Source organism: Myotis daubentonii, chromosome 13, assembly GCF_963259705.1.
Source record: "Myotis daubentonii chromosome 13, mMyoDau2.1, whole genome shotgun sequence".
NCBI lineage: Eukaryota > Metazoa > Chordata > Mammalia > Chiroptera > Vespertilionidae > Myotis > Myotis daubentonii.
Window position 1 is genome coordinate 51789534 of NC_081852.1, and position 16803 is coordinate 51806336.

Genomic DNA, 16803 nt, shown 5'->3' on the forward strand with positions numbered 1-16803 from the left:
ATGTTGTCTGCATGTAATAAGCCATCCCAATAGAAGAGTAACAGCAGGAACTTTACAAGATCAACTATGATTTGAGGAGGTGTGACTCAAGGGGTCTCCCAGTGTCATTCTGACTCCAAAGTGACTAGGTTTATTTGCACGTGAACCCAGGATTGTGTAACAGGGCCTCACACCCCCTTGCACTGGCTGCTCGAAAACTTGGAATCAGATGTGTGGCCTGAACAAGACTTTGCAGCAGGAATTCTGGGAACTAACCTCACTTGGTTTTGTTCGGATGTTCTTGCCTACTTATTCTTTTATCCCATAATACTATGGAGGCTTTCCTAGATTTCAAATCATCTGGGACAGAGGCAGGATATAAATACCTGCTGTTAATGAAGGCAAGAGGGGGGAAGGGACAGGGAGCAGGAAGGGGAAGAGCAGAATGTGAGGCAGAGGCTGGGGGGCCCCATCAGAAAGGGGACACTGGGGCTCCGGGGTGCTGTGGGGCAGACTCACTTGATCGTCTCTAGTCCTATGATTGCGTAGGAGAAAAATACCGGATTGTGCTCCACATCTGATCCTCTGAGGTTGAACAGCCCTAAAACACACACACACACAAAAACAAACAAGTCCCTGTCACCGCCTGAGGGGAGATTTGAAGGGGTGCCTGGCAGGGGAGGTGAGAGCTGTGGCTGCAGCGGAAGGGCTCAGCGGCATCTCTCAGAAAGGCAGGCACCTCACTTCCTGCTTCCACCTCTGGGCTGCAGTTGCTCGTGTCCGCCAAACGAGGGCGCCAGAACTGTTCCTTAAGCTGCCGCCTCGCCGGCCCAAGGAGGGAACGGAGGAGTTATTAGTCAGAAAACACAAGAAATGCCCTTCAAACAAAGAGGGGCAATGGTCCGCCTGGTGGTGACCCGCCAGGCCTGACCGCAGAAAACCTCTGGCACTCCCAGCGAACGGGGAAGGAGCCAAGCACTGTCTCCCTTCCGCGGCAAACAAGGAGGGTGCAGAACTGAGACCCACCCAGGAGGCCCTCAGGACAGGGTCACGGAGCCCCGCGGGGGCGGAGCTTCCCGGCAGAGGAACAAAAGCATGAGTCAGAGGGGCCCAGGATGAAACCTGAGCCTGGGCCCACCCAGGGGTTAGCCCTGCAGCCGCTGGCTAGAGACCGGCCCACAGCCAGCCTCAGGGGGGTTGGGGAGGTCACTGCCGTCTGAGAAACTAGAAGGACAGGCAGAGAGCACAGCTCTGGTCGCTGGGCCTCCAGCTGCCTAATGCTCTCTCCTGAGGGCCAGAGTGGTACGAGACCTGGTGCAAAAAGTGCTGCCTCTATTTTAGAAGAACGGCTTCTCAAAGTAAAGCAATGAGGCAACAGTTCTTGTCTATCAGACTAAACTAGCACTTTAAGAAGAAAAAAAAAAGATGGTGCCTGGGCTGGCCAGACGGTGGCACGAGGGGCCTACTCACATGCCCCTGTACAACCTTCTTGGCAGGTAGATGGCAAGGTAGGTCCAGGCCCCACCATACACATATTCTCTATTCTGTAATACCACCACTAAAAGCCTACCCGAAAGAGGAAGAAAACGATCAGAAACTGAGACCCAAATTTTGATGCACCAAGATTTTGATGGAAGCATCATACTAAAATCATGGGAATATTGGAAATAACCAAAGGTCATCCTTAGGGGAACGGTTAAGTAAATGGTGGTATAACCACATGCTAGGATATCTAAGAATCCTTTGGAATCATGCTTTTACATGCTTACAGTATACGGATACATTTAAAAAAATCAAGCTACCAAATTATATATATGCACAGAATGTTCAAAGTGATTAATCTCTGGGAAACAGGATTATTGGTGATTTTTTTTTCTTCTTTCTACTTCCTCTGCATTTTCCACAATGGGAATGTGTGGGTTTTTTAGTAACAAAGGGGAGAAATTAGCTTTATCTGTTACCTTCTTGGGTGCTGAGGTTATGAAGTTAATCAGGGATGTAAACACTGATATAGTTGACAAAGTCTGGGGCTGGGGACTATCGGGGCTCTCACTCGTGAGAAAATAAAAAGTGAAGGCAGTGCCTCTTCTCAGCTACCCTGGGTCAAATCTGGTCAGAACACGGCAGACAGAACAGATGCCTTCAGTTCTAGGAGATAACAGAAGGTACTGAATAATTACATGCGGGTCATTCAAGGTTTAAAATTTGAGAAACGGCTACTCTATCAAAAGGCTTCACGAAGACCTTTTTCAGTTCCTAAGTTTTCTGAGGTAGAAAAGTTCTAGAATATTCTCACTGGAAAGAACTTAGGGCACCCCAGGATAAGCAGATAAAGTAAAAATGTCTCCTATGACAGCACCTGTCCCCTGTAGAGAGACATGAGTGTTGACAGGTACACAATGTGGGGAGCAGAGTTCCTCGCTCACAGGCGTCCCAGTCCCGGGGAACTGGCCAGAGGTGGGCGCTCAGGGCCAGGCTACTCGCCCTCCCCCGCTCCCGATAACCCCTTCTCCATCCCACTCGGCATATGTATAACCATTTGGTGACACAGTCTCCTCGGTATTCCCTGGCCACTCAGAGAGCTGCGTGGCCTGAGAACACGGATTCCCAGAGAGCCAAAGGAGAGATGAGGCCACATGCCCGCCCGGCACTCACACGCGATCTCATCCAGGGCGGTGACCACAAACCACACCACGTTCCTCTCGGCCATTTTCAACCGAAGGTCCGCGACCTTGTCCTTCCAGGAGATGCCTGCAAAAAACACACGGGCTTGCACTCCAGCCCTAGTCCCGGGACCTGTGCTACGTCCCAGGGAGTGTGTTGTGAGAGCAGACGGAAACCTGCAATCGAGCCCTCCCTACACAAGAGGTGTGACTGTCCCGGCCACTTGACCCGCGAGAGCCCTGATGACCTCGCCAGCAAAACGAACTCATGTGTTTATCCAGCAAATGTCTATGAAGCAGCAAACTTCCCAGGCATAGATATCTGCCGGGCCGTGCTGGTCACTGCTGTCACAGCTCTGAGCTACACCCAGTCCCTGCCCTCATGGGGCTTACAAGTCTAGAAGGGAGGACAGGCAATTAAACCAGCCATTAGTTGCGCTATTGGATAAAAATCAGTGCAACAGAGGAAGCCCTGGGAGCATTGACAACACACTCCCCTGCAGAGAGAACTCATCCAGTCTGAGGTCAGGGGAGTACCATCCACCACTTACATTCCTGGAGCAGCAGGGCTCATCTGTCGGTGCTAGGACCATGGGGTCCTCTGCAGCCTGGATTAAATCTCCCCTCCCCCCCCACCACCACTACCATCACCCACCATCAAGCAGCACTTGTAACTCTGGTTACAGCCACCTGTGCGCAGGACAGGCATCTGTCCTATTCACCCAGCATCTCGCATGCTATCCTGCACTCAAATGTTTGCTGAACTGAAGTTTTACCAGCAACATTTGTTCTCCCCTCTCCCACAAGCAATAGGCCAGAGCCTCTGCTTCAGTTTTGAAAAAAAAAATCAAAATACGCTGATGGAAAATGTTTAGCTGACCTGGGCCCCTCAGTGGACCCATCCCCCCACGATCTGCTATACCCTCAGCGAGGACATCATAAGGAGAGAGCTGGGGCTGCCCCCACAACCAAATGCTGCTTTGAAGCTCAGCACAGGAATGTGATTTAAAACTTGGCTGAGAGTCCGGGCTGTAATGCTTTCTTCCCAGGACCCCTCTGGGCAATCTGCCTGCATTCCAGACATCCCCCTTCCACCTCTCCTCTCTATGTCTGCAGCAAGGCTCCCTCCCCAGCAGCCCCACCTCCCAGGCCTTCCCCTCTGCGCCCCTCACTGTCCCATAAACCCACACTTTCATCCCTACAAACTCTCACAGAACCCTCTCCTCACCCACCATTATTACACAGGCCACTACCCACACCCCAAAACCTGGGAAGCAGAAGGTACAAGAGGGCAGGGGGCACCTGGTAACCAGTATAAGACAGCGTAAGGGACAGTGAGCAACTAAGTGGTAAAAACAAAACGAAATAAGCAAACATCTTAGCGGCACCCAAAGTCTGCCCCAAGAGCTTTGTCAGAATAAACTCTGACAAAGTAAGTGGTGAGTAGGTGGCAACAGTGGAAATAAATAAAGCTTCTGCTTTCGTCAAATGCCCCACTGCACCAGGGCGGGGCAAAAACCTCCCATCACTCAGCCTTGACTTTGACTCAGAGGACCGGGATGGAGACCTGGGGACAGGGGGAGGGGACGAAGGCGGGAGGCCCTGCTGGGCGCAGCTGCAGTTCTGACCTGTGTAATCCAGGCCCAGAGTGAGGAGGGGCTTGCACGGGCGCTCAGGACGGTCTGTCCAGATCTTGTCCACCAGGTTCTCCTTGACAGGAATGAGGTGGTGGCCGGCGCTTCGCAGGACCTTGGCCATCTTCTTCCAGTAATCTGAGGGGAAGCACACCGGCCCAGCCTTGAACAGAATGCCCAGAACAGGCAGCAGGGCCTGGAGAGCCCGGCCCCTCTGAAAGGCGATCCTTCCGGGGCCCTGCGCGGGGTGTGCGGGATGAGAACTGTAAAAGGACGTCTTCACCACCAATGGCCTCCCCTGGCCTCGATGCCAGAATTCATCTCCTCACTGTGACCTTTATTGCGATGTCGAGTCGTGCTGAGCCCACAAATATTCCACAGCCCCCGAGCAAGCAAGGAGGGCGGAGAGGCGCCGAGAGCCCACTTCCTCCCCCGAGTGGAAGGCCCCCATGCACTCACCTGTAGGAATGATCAGTGGGTCCACACCAACCCTGGATCCTTCCGGAAGCACACTCACCAGCCAGTCTTCCTGAGTTGGCGTGTCCTTCAGACCTACAGAGGGAAGAACTGATGAGAAACAAGTCCCAGGGGGCCCAGGCTCAGGTCCCACCCAGAAGGATGCACAGCATGACCGCAGGGTCGTCACTGAGCGCCTCTACGGTGGACTGGCAGGACTGGAAAATCTGACCCTCCCTTACCGCAGGAAGGCTGTGAGAAGTGTAAGACGGTCTGTAAGGGAAGCGTAAGATATCGGTGAGAGAGAAGAAGGAAAGAAGCAGGATTCTCATAAAACCCTGGTGAAAGTGGCATCCTGGGAAACACTGCGTCATAGGTACACTGTGTCAGAGTGAATATCATCTCACCAGCCCTCAGTCACTTCATCGAAGGCTGATCACTGGGTGAGAATGTGGGTGGTGATAGGGTGAAGGCTGGGGACTGGGAGCTCCCCTTACATCCCACGCCAGGTAAGGGGAACACACGCCAGGTAAGGGGAACACACGCCAGGTAAGGGGAACACACGCACCAGGTAAGGGGAACACACGCCAGGTAAGGGGAACACACGCCAGGTAAGGGGAACACACGCCAGGTAAGGGGAACACACGCCAGGTAAGGGGAACACACGCACCAGGTAAGGGGAACACACGCCAGGTAAGGGGAACACACGCCAGGTAAGGGGAACACACGCCAGGTAAGGGGAACACACGCACCAGGTAAGGGGAACACACGCACCAGGTAAGGGGAACACACGCACCAGGTAAGGGGAACACACGCCAGGTAAGGGGAACACACACGCCAGGTAAGGGGAACACACGCCAGGTAAGGGGAACACGTGCCAGGTAAGGAGAACACACTCTCCAGGTAAGGGGAACACAGGCCCCAGGGCCCTCCCATCATCTGGAAGGCAGCACTGAGGAGAGCAGAGCCTGTCCCCAACCAGGCCTGACTAGAGGGCTATGCACGAGTCTCAGCAGCAAAAAAATCTTTCCTGAGATCCCCAGGGGGACACACCACCGTCCTTAACCAGGCTCCCAGGACTTCCCAACTCCAGAGAAAGCAGCCTTTCTGTTTCTAAGAGGCTACCCTTAGGGCACCAAGGAAGCTTCAAGATATTCCAGTTTTTCTTTCATCCAAGCCATCTATGTTTGGGATGTATACGTTTTCAGTCAGACTTTGGCTAACCAATTAATAACTTGGTAAAATATATGCATATTTAGAGTGAAAGTGCACATATTCTACAATAGTGCTTATCTTTACTAGTTTCTCTACTGAGCACTGATAACCTCGTAACCACAGAAGGGAAGTTCAAAGGTTTAAAAGGAAATGAGCTCATGAATAAGTTCTACAAAACTTCCTGGAAGCTGGGACTGGGTTGTTATTTTGCTATTTGATTCTTTCCTATTTTTTTTCCAAACCGCTACACAAGCCACTTTTGAACGACGTTTCTTTAATGCCCTGAGCGTAACTTTCACAGGATGAAATCGTGTCCTCCCCTGGCAGACAGATACTTGGCAAAGCCAAAGGATGAATCACTCAGCAACCAAACCCACCAGAATCTCCCAACAGGAGAGTCGCCTGAGGAAAGGGGGGCTTAGGGAAGAGAAGTCTCAGAGAAGAAACTAGAAGGGGGCTTGGAGGGAACAAGGCCTCATACCTCGGGGCCACCACACCCCACTTCAAGGAGTGGGCAGACAGTATCGCTCCTCGGACACCTGACCCCCAGCGTGCTCCCAGAACTCACAGCTGGAGCTCTGGGCCCCCAGGAGAGATGCCCACACCTCAGGGGTATGCCAAGCGGTCCACTGGGTGCGAGCAGGAAACATGAGAGATTCCATTTGTATTTATTTTTTCTACAAAATAAGGGAATTAATCTTTGCTCAAATTTGAAATACAGATGGACACTAGCACATAGATAAACACATATGTTAAGGGTGCATGAGCCATTAACAGAGGCATGCAATTAACAGTTTAGAGGCCTAGTGGCCTGTCCATTTATAATAGTCCCACAGCCCCAAATGCCTGTGTGTATGTGCATGTGTGTGTCAGAGAGAGAGAGAGAGAGAGAGAGAGAGAGAGAGAGAGAGAGAGAGAGAATTACAATAAATCTATAAATCCATTGTCAGGACAAAAATGTTCCTCAGGCTCCCTAAGATAAACAGCACATTATCTGTGTATACGGAGAGTGTGGGCCCCGCACAAGCACACACACCCTCAGTAGGCTAGCTGCTTGGATCTTGGTGTCACCTCAGCTCAACTCTGCCAACAGCCTCTGTTTCCTGAATTGGGAGTCTGCTTTCCCCTTTACTTCCAACATCAAACAAGAAATGTCAGGTATTTGCCTCCTCTTCTCTCTCCCTCAGCCCTGGCAGCCCCCTTTCTCTCCTTATCTTCTCCTCTCCAAATTCCAAATTCAAGAGAAAGAGACCTCTGTACAGCCTCTAAAACAGTGATGGCGAACCTATGACACGCGTGTCAGAGGTGACACACGAACTCATTTTTTTGGTTGATTTTTCTTTGTTAAATGGCATTTAAATATATAAAATAAATATCAAAAATATAAGTCTTTGTTTTACTATGGTTGTATATGTCAAAAAATGTCTATATGTGACACGGCACCAGAGTTAAGTTAGGGTTTTTCAAAATGCTGACACGCCGAGCTCAAAAGGTTCGCCATCACTGCTCTAAAACCATGTTCCTGAAGACTACTTTAACGCAAAGAAAATTCAATGAGAAACCAGAGTTTTTACACACATACACACACACCTTATTAGCCAATAAACACTGAACTCTATGCTTTCCATATATTATGTCTTTAATTTTCACCGTTTTATGTGGTACCTACTATTGTCACCCCATTTTGCAGATGAGGAAACTGAAGCCCTAAAAGTAGAGTAACTTGACCATGAAAGTCCCAGACCCGTCCTCCTGCCCTGGGCTCTTCTCCAAAGCTGAGCTGCCAGAGGCGAGTCCAGGATCCTCGCGGGAGAGCTTCCTCGCCTCTGTTGCCAATGGCGCCTGACCTTTATCTGACTCCGAATCACGAGGCAGCAAAGAGCAGTGGCCCCGGCGCATCGTCCCGGCGCATCGTCAGCACATGGCAAAGCCTGGGATCAGCAGCACATCAGCTGCCCTCTCTGGCCCTCAGTTTCCTCCACTAAAATGAGTATCCGGAACCAGAACCTTCCAAAACTGCACACACGAAGGTATGTACACACAAGGATGCTATTTTCTTGGTTTCCCTTGTGCCATGCACTGGACTGCGTCCCCTCAAAATTCGCATGTTGAAGCTCTAACCCCCAATGTGACTGTATATGGAGGTAGGGGTTTTAGGAGGTAATTAAAGTTAAATGAAGTCACAAGGGTGGAGCTCTAATCCAACAGGATTGGTGGCCTTGGAGGAGGGAAAGAAGACAGGCACCTAGTCATGTGAGGACACAGTGAGAAGTCTGCAAATCAGAAAGAGTGCTCTCACCAGACCCTGACCACGCTGCCCCCCTGATCTCAGACTTCCAGCCTCAGATTGAGAGAATAAAGTTCTGTTGTCGAAGCCACCTAGTCTCTGGCATTCTGTACGGCAGCCCAAATAGGCCAACACACCTTGGATTCTAAAAAGGGTCCATGACCCCATAAGAGAGTTAAGGTCCAGGAGGCCTGGCCAACTAAGGTTGGGATGGCCACGCGTCTACGCACCCATCTTCATGAGCGTCCAGTTGCTGTCCATCTGCTTGGCAGCCTGGAGAAAGTAGCGCCCATCCGTCCACATGGCTGCATGGTCTTCTGTGATGATGGCTGTGCCTGGAGCAAGGGAACGAGGACATGAGAAAGGTTTCTGACAACTGCCCGAGAGCTGCACAGAAGGAGAGCAGACAGGCAAGCACGGTGTGCGCACCAGCTTCTGTGCAGCCTGGCCACCCCCCACCACCCAGTGGGCAGGTGGTGTTTCACTCCAGGGCAGCCTCCAGGCAAGAGAAGGCAAAGCCCTCAGAGCCAGCTGTGGGCCAGGCTCTGAAGGAAACAGGCTGCCTGCACCCTGGTACCTGTGTGGCATGAGTCAACGCCAGGAGAACAGAGGACTGGGATCTAAGGCCAAAATGGCCTCATAATCCATGAGACGGAGAAACGGTTCCTGCTCAGCAATCACAGTGATCCACTCCACCAGACACCCCGAAGGAGTGGGAGACCCCCCGGGCCCCCGAGAGTGTTCGTGATGGCTCAGCAGCAGTGTGTGCCTCCCACCTCCACCTGCCTTCAGTTCCCACAGACCTGGCAGGGCTCAGGGCTTCCGGCAGAGGTGTCAGCCAGTCCTAAGTGCCAACCAACACAAGCACTTACATCAAAGGAAGCAACGGGCCAACTCCGAGGAGGGAGGGGCTCTTGCCGAGGCTAGCTAGCTTAAGGATGCGAGTCTGAAATGAGGACACCCTAAAACTCAAGGGCACAACAGCTTTGGGAAAGTGAGGGCAGGGCACCAATGAGGCTCAGCATTAACCTTTGCCATTTACACCGGAAGTGAAAAGAAAGAAATCAAAAGCCAACCACCTGGAGAACCGAGCACGACCAGTAAGCGAAGGTGGGGGTGCTGGGGGATGTGAGGGTCCCACGAATTATTTGCAGTGCTGGTTGCACAGGTATATTCAATTTAAGTGATATGTTATAGTCAAGAAAAAGTTCCAAAACATTTTTTAAATAAAAAACTTTAAAACTCTAAAAGCCAAGCCATCAAGGAAAGGGTCGCTCCCGGGGGACCGCGGGGAGCTGGAGGATGCTGGGAACTCGCACGTTTCTGCAGGGGCTCGATGGGGAACGTCTGGTTTGCATTTTCTTCTTGGTGCTTTATCGCAGGCTGAAACTCGTTCCAGTTATTTTTGGGAGGCGAACAAAAGTGTAGAAAGAACAGAGAGAGAGTTTAGCGACTCACCCGCAGAGCCATCAAATCCAGAGACGAAGGCCCGCCGACAGTCGCACGGGGCAATGTACTCACTCTGGAAAACAGAAAGGACGAGGCATTGGACCCCAGTCGGTCGCACGCTGGCGCCGCCGGGCTCAGCCCTGTGCGAGGCCCACAGAGACTACACAGGCTGGCGAATCCTTGGCACCTGCCTTCAAGGGACAGGCAGGCTGCTTAGGAGGCAGGCTGAACATTGAAAAGAAAATGAGTGCACGATAAGAAGACCCTAATTAATGAAGGGCTCAATGAGCTCTTCCCATTTGTCTCTCCTTCCTCATCTGGAGAACAAAGCGAATCCAGAGAAACCGATCAAAACTGCTCTTCCCTCACCAAGATCTTACTCAAAAACAAACCAAGAGTCTTCCCCCTTCCCGCCACTGACATTTAGGCATCTGTTATTTTTCTGAAAAGTAAGGCTGGATTTCTGTCTTCAGTGCCAGCAATTCTCTAACTTAAACCTCTCTGGGTATTAGCTTGTTTCTGCACTTCCTGTGTGTGTCCCTTTTCCCAGGTAGCGTCACCAATCGCTCCCACGCAGACAGACCCTGTCCCTTCCTGTTAGGGAAAGAGGGGAAACGCTTCCTCCAACCGGGAGGCGTTAGCAAATGAAACAAACACCATGTCCAAACCCAGGTCCGCCCCAGAGGACAATCCCTTGCCTCTGAAGGGATGGGGGTGGGGACTGAAGAAAGTCAGAGGTTCTCAGTCCTGGGCAGAGGGTATGAGGCCACAGAGTGCAGCTTCTGGAATAGTCAATGGGACACAGGGAGTTAAGGCCGTTGCCCTGACACATCTAGTAAGTGGCAGAGGCAGGATTTGAACCTGGGCTGTCAGCTCCAGAGCCTGGACTCTGAAGCCTTCTGCCATGCTGCCCCCGTAGGACACATCATCTCATCCTCACAAGGACTCTCCAGGATAAGACCAACGGCAAACAAGAAAACGGAGTGAAGAACAGAATCTTTAAGTAACCTGCCCACTGCCAGGTCAATAGCAGGGCCCAGATCCACTTCAGACCAGAGCTGTGGCTCCTCCTCCTGTTAGCAGTTTCTCCCAAGCTAAAGAACCTGGCCGGGTTAGGAATGCTTCGGATGGAAAATGGGGCTCCTGGCTGGACCCCAAGTCATTTTAGGGGGTGCCCGTGATGTTAGGGGGGAAAGTACTCATGTTCCACTCTTGCTGTGAGTGAGAGCTTCCCTTTCACCAAGGCAGCCACAGCACATCCTCAGACAAGCCCACCGCCCAGAGAAGAGCCAGCAGAGAGAATCGTGACGGCAAGATGAGGGGCTCTGCGCCACACCTGCCCTCTACCAGCCAGCCCAGCTGAGTGGTCTGCGTCGAGTCTCATCACCTCCCTTGGCCTCAGGTCCTCATTCCAAGAAAGTCATTTCAGATTGCTGAACGCAACAGCAGGCACATGTTTAATCCCGAAAACATAAAGTAACATTTCATACATAGCACTAAAGACACAGAAAGAAATGGTGGTCCACAGTATGAACTGGAGAATCCTCATTTGTTTATTAACCCAGCAATCATTGGTGCAAGACTTAAAAAAATAAATAAATAAAGGCAAAAAAGGGTGGAGAGAAGTCACACCCTTCTTCTAGGACTGCTGTAAGGAACAGTAAGTTAATTTTTAAAACAACTCTCCAGAAACCTAAGAGCGCTGCACATTAGCAGTGGAAGAGGTAGTATTCATGTCTGCTTCCAGAATGGTGAAATGGCATCTAAGAGGCTGGGAAAACTAAGTTAACAAAAATAATCCTTACACTAAAAATCACAGTGCAATGGTGAAGACACAGTGGGGACACTATCGACGACAATGAGGTAGCCCTGGCTTGGGGCTCTCCCACCTGTGACACACAGTCAGGACACTGGCTTGGGCTCTCCCACCCGTGACACACAGTGAGGATGCTGACGAAGGTCTGGCAGAGAAGGTACTGCTGATCTTAGCCCAGCTGGACTCCTCCATGCAGGGACACGTTTCTAGAGGATGCCCCTCCCCTATCTGGGCAAGCCTCAGAGGAGGGACAGGGCACCCATGGGGGTTTACCTAGAGGTGCTCATCAGCAAAGGCAAGAAGAAGGTTTCTCCAAAGGAAGGTAATATATAGGGTGTCCCCAAAAAATGTATACACACACACTGAATAATTATAGAAGCAGTGTGTATTAAAATACATTTCATTTTCAAAATTGAGCTATCAGCTGTTAAAGTGTGTATACATTTTGGGGGGACACCCTGTATTAACAGCAGGTGGACATATTTGGTTTGGGATCAAGATGAGGTCTGGGGCAAGAATGTCTAGACATGACCTAAGTGGTCAACCCGCCAGAAAGACATCGCCTATGAAGCTGTCACCTCCACACCAACAGGCTCAACAGAGGCCAGACAAGCACTAGGCCCCGGCCTCCTACTCTTCCCCCAGCCACATGCTGGCAAAGCCCAGGAACACTCTCCCTTCAGAACAGCAAAAGGTCAGAGCATGCAAGGAGCAAGGCACAGCGGCACAGCTGTTGGCTTCTTCTCCAAGCCATCCACCTCTCTGCATCTCTAATGTCAGTACTCAGGCCAGGCCTCCATCATCTCTACCTGGACCACTGCCTACAGGAAGCATGTCAAACTCACGGCCGGCAGCACGCCTCATTTCCGTGGCCCGCCAGCCGCAAGTTTGACATGCTTGGCCTACAGCCACTCTTCACACACTCGGAGTGAGCCTTTCAAACTGCTGACCCACTAATCCAGGTCGGATTGTGCATAGAGACAAGGGCCACCTGTCCCCAAATACTAAGGTAACTTCCCATCTTTGGCATCTTCATTCTTAAATGAAACCAAGTCAAGGTATGTGGGAAAAATAGCTTCATGCCCTTTCCTTAGTGCACAGCGGCTGAAAGGGGGATTCCTACCCTGGACTTCACCTCCCAGGCCCCCTTGCTTTTAGGTGGGGGTGTCACATGACTAGTTCTCACCAATGAAATGTGAGTGGAAGTGATGTCTGGGTCAGGGCAGGAAACATGGGTGTGTCTTCAGCACACTCCTGCCCCTTCCTCCAGCTAGGATGTTGGTGTCACAGGATGGAAAGAACCTGGATTCCTAAATCATTCTTCTTCCCGGTGGAAGAAAGTCACCCACCACCCAGGAACACTCACTCAGAACTGCTACACGGGCAAGAAATAAAGCTCCACAGAACCAGGCCACTGAAACCTCAAGATGCATCACCACAGCCAGCATCACTCTAATTAACAGTAGATAAAATCACTCTGGGATAAAAACCACCACCTCCCACCCCAGGGCAGAGTCTGTTTAAGAAATACAAAACAAAACAGGAAGCCGACTCCAGGAGGAATGGGAATAGGATCCAAGGAGTTTAGGAAAATCTGATTCATGTCTTCCAGAAGGAGGAACCATAAACACAGCCAAAAACTCCGTTGGCAGAGGCACCCCGGACAGAACGTGACCCTTTGACTAAGCCGATCCCAAGAGGATGGGGAGGGTGAAGACTTCGGATTTCTCAAAAGCAAGCTGGCACAACCCCAGCCCCAACCAACGCTCCTCCTGGTTTGGGGCCAGTGGTGCCCACCAATCTCAACGTTGGACTTAGATGGTCCATGAAAGCCTTCAGATTACCAGAGAGAATGAACAACCCTTCACTGTAAAAGTCCCGCTGGGCCCAAACTCATTAATACCACACCCTGTTCAGAGTTTACACAGAAAAAACCCTTAGAGTTGCAGAGAAGCAGACCCCTGGAGTGCCAAGTCCTTGCGTAACTATGCATTTGGGGTGCATTTTCTCTCTAACACAGAACAGTGTGTGGGTGTCTGTGTTTGTGTTTTGGAAAATACAGAAAAGACAGACTTCAAGATTCCCCTTCATTCTCCAACACTCTCCCACCCGTAGGAGAAACCCCAGCAACCCTGAATCTAGCCTGAAATGAAACAATTAGGAACAAGAGCCACAAAGAACAGCGGCCTCTCTATTACTGAGGAGGCTGCTGTGGCAGGTCGCACACAAAGCCAACCCTTCCTCCTTGTCCTCCCAGTCCTGGCAGGGACCCAGAATCCCACTTAACAGTCACCCAACCATGCCCCACCTCTTCACAGAAACCGAAACAAGGAACTCATGGCTTCTCGTTTCTTTCTGTGGGTGGCACAAGGAACACTTGGGTTCCAAACTTCCCAGTGCCCTCTGCCATCTGCCTGAAGGTCCAATCTCTGTTCTACTTCTCCTCCTCCAAACCTTGTTCCCCTCTTCTCTGCTCCTAAAGCCAGCACCCATGTCCAAGCACTCTGTACCCCACCTCTGGGATTCTGCAAGAGCCTAACAGGTTTCTCAGCTCCCAATGTTTCCCTTCTCCAGTCCACACAACACTGCTCCCTCTCACAGATCATGTCACTCCTTTGCTCAAAGACCTTCAATGGGTCCCTACTATCGAACAAAACCTAAACTCCTGACTCTGGTGGTCAAGGATCCCCATGACCAGCCATGGGTGGCTCATGAGTGGCCTTGACCAAGCCCCTATTTGTCCTTCTTTTTCAAAGTTATCATTACTCATGTTCTCCTACATCCATGGATTTGCTCATGGTACTTCTTATACCTCTATCTCCAAGCATTTAAATTCTACCTGTTCACATTCCAGTTAAATGTACTTTCTCCATGAAGCCTTCCTTGATCCTGCCAGCTTAATATATTCCCTCTCAGTTATGAATTCAGCCCACACTTTATCTTTCTACTAAAACATAAGCACAGTGAGGGCAGGAATTCAATCTTAAATTCATCTTTGCAACCCTATGGTACCATAACCACAAAGAGAAATGCAAACATTTGCTGACTCAAAGACCGAAAGGAGTAGATCCTGGAATCCTTTCCTCCTTCTGCCTTTCAGCCCCATAACATGAGGTCTACACCCCTCCAAATCCACCTCTCCCATATATTTTTTTTTTAATCCTCACCCAAGGATGTTTATCTTATTTTATTCTGAGAGAGAGAGAATGAGAGAGAGAGAGAGAGAGAGAGAGAGAGAGAGAGAGAGAGACATCAATGCGAGAGAAATATTGATCAGTCACCTCCCGTACATACTCCAACAGGGGATTAAACCCACAACCTAGGTATGTGCCCTGACTGGGAATCAAACCTGCAACGTTTTAGTATACGAGACAACATTTCAACCAACTGAGCCCCTGCCAGGGCCCTCCTATATTTAAATAACTAGTGTTCTCAGAGGTAAAGGGCACTTACTGAGTTGCTTTCATTAAAGATGGAGGTTGGGGGAAGGAAGGAGTGATACTTAGAATCATCCCTAAAACCTACTGGGTAAAGATCAATAATGACTTTGCAGCTGCTCTTCTGGCTGTCAGAGGATGGGATGGTCTGGATGGAGAGAAAGGAGGAGGCACAGACAATTCTGCTAGGAACAGAGTGTGACAGAGGAGATGGGTAAACTGTGTCAGCAACAGAAAGGTCCAGACTTCTACCCCTCATTTGTCCACTAATTCTTCCACCATTTATTAAAAGCTGGCTATCCTCACTGGAAACAAGGAAGCCAGAACCAAATCAACAGGCATTCAGTGGAACCCTACTGGACACAGGTCCCTATGCCAGGCCCTGGAGGACATGCTTGGTTGTGGGTTGACAACTAGAATCCGATAAACACGTTGGGTCTGGGGGGAAAGAATGAAATGAGAGGAGAGACTTTTGCGTTCCTTCACCACCAACCCATCTCCACTCAGTACCTGGTGGGCATCCCCCGACGGGATGATGTAGGCCTGGATGGGCTCTGTCACATACTCCAAGTTCCTCATGGCTTGTCTCAGCTGCCGCAGGAGCTCTGAAGTTACCTTTGGAGGCATTCTGCCGTCTGCAACAACAGGAGAGTTTGTTTCAAAACCAGCCTGCCCCGTGCAACTCGATGACTATGCAAACAGAGCCCCAGAGAAGCACCCGCTTTGTTCCGCCCCATTCCCAGAGGCAGCTTCAAAATGAACACCCCGCCATTCGACCAAAACCAAAGCTGCCCCAAAACTCTCCAGTTTACAATTCTTAAATACCACTTCCAAATAGCCACTTGTGGCAAGAAAACTTTATGGATTAGTTACCTCTTTCATTTCTAGGATTTATGCTAAGGAAATCATTAAACAAGTACACAAAGGTGTAGGTGCTTATCTGTGTTTATAGTAGTAAAAATATGGAGGGAAAATACACGACTGGTTAAATAAATTGCCACCCATCCAACAGTACACAATCAAACCATTAAAAATTACATCGTTTCAGCCATTATGAACAAAGCTGCCATAAACATCCACATGCAGGTTTTTGTGTGAACGTAGTTTTCAACTCCTTTGGGAAAATAGCAAGGAGCATGATCGCTGTAAAGAGTATATTTAGCCCTAGCCGGTTTGGCTCAGTGGGTAGAGTGTCAGCCTGCAGATGGAAAGGTCCTGGGTTTGATACTGGTCAAGGGCATGTACCCCGGTTGCAGGTTCCTCCCCAGCCCAGGCCCTGGTCAGGGTGCATGCAGGCGGCAACCAATCGATGTGTTTCTCTCACATAGGTGTTTTTCTTTGTCTTTCCCTCTCTCTTCCATTCTCTAAAAATCAATGGAAAAATATCCTGGGGTGAGGATTTTTTTTTTAAATGTATATTTAGTTGTATAAGAAACTATCAAACTGTCTTCCAACCTGGCTGTACTTTTTTGTATTCCCACCATTAATAAGTAAAAATTCCTGTTGTGCCACATGCTTGCCAGGACTTGGTGTTTTGGATTTTGCCAACCCATTTTTTAACAAACAGAACATGTTTTACTTAACTAAAGACGTTCTGGTGCACAATGCTCCAAGTAATGGAGTTACACTGAGGCAACTACACCACAGCTTATCCTCCAGGGCAGTCACCCTAACTCACTGGGGCTTGTACCCGATTAGGTATGGACCCTTTTTTGGTTCTTTAACTTTTTCATCTGCTTCGTTCTCCTTCATCACCAGCACCTTGGGCTTCCATATATCAGTCGAGATGATTTTCTCCAATAGAATCCCCTATGCGGAACTAGACCGATCTTGGGACTCACTGAACAAGTGCCCCATTCATAACCTG

The 16803-nt window shown here is 50.1% G+C and overlaps 1 protein-coding gene across 3 annotated transcripts in view; it reads right to left on the reverse strand.

The window, feature by feature from the left end:
* The window catches only part of XPNPEP1 (X-prolyl aminopeptidase 1), a 45655-nt gene that overhangs the window by 18077 nt on the left and 10775 nt on the right, over positions 1 to 16803 (reverse strand). For all 3 annotated transcript variants that reach the window (XM_059661343.1, XM_059661341.1, XM_059661344.1), the window contains 7 exons: positions 15447 to 15571; positions 9693 to 9756; positions 8465 to 8569; positions 4736 to 4828; positions 4271 to 4414; positions 2635 to 2730; positions 499 to 580 (listed from right to left, as the gene is read on the reverse strand). In XM_059661343.1, the coding sequence (XP_059517326.1) occupies positions 499 to 580; positions 2635 to 2730; positions 4271 to 4414; positions 4736 to 4828; positions 8465 to 8569; positions 9693 to 9756; positions 15447 to 15571 (709 nt within the window). The remainder of the gene's footprint in view (positions 1 to 498; positions 581 to 2634; positions 2731 to 4270; positions 4415 to 4735; positions 4829 to 8464; positions 8570 to 9692; positions 9757 to 15446; positions 15572 to 16803) is intronic.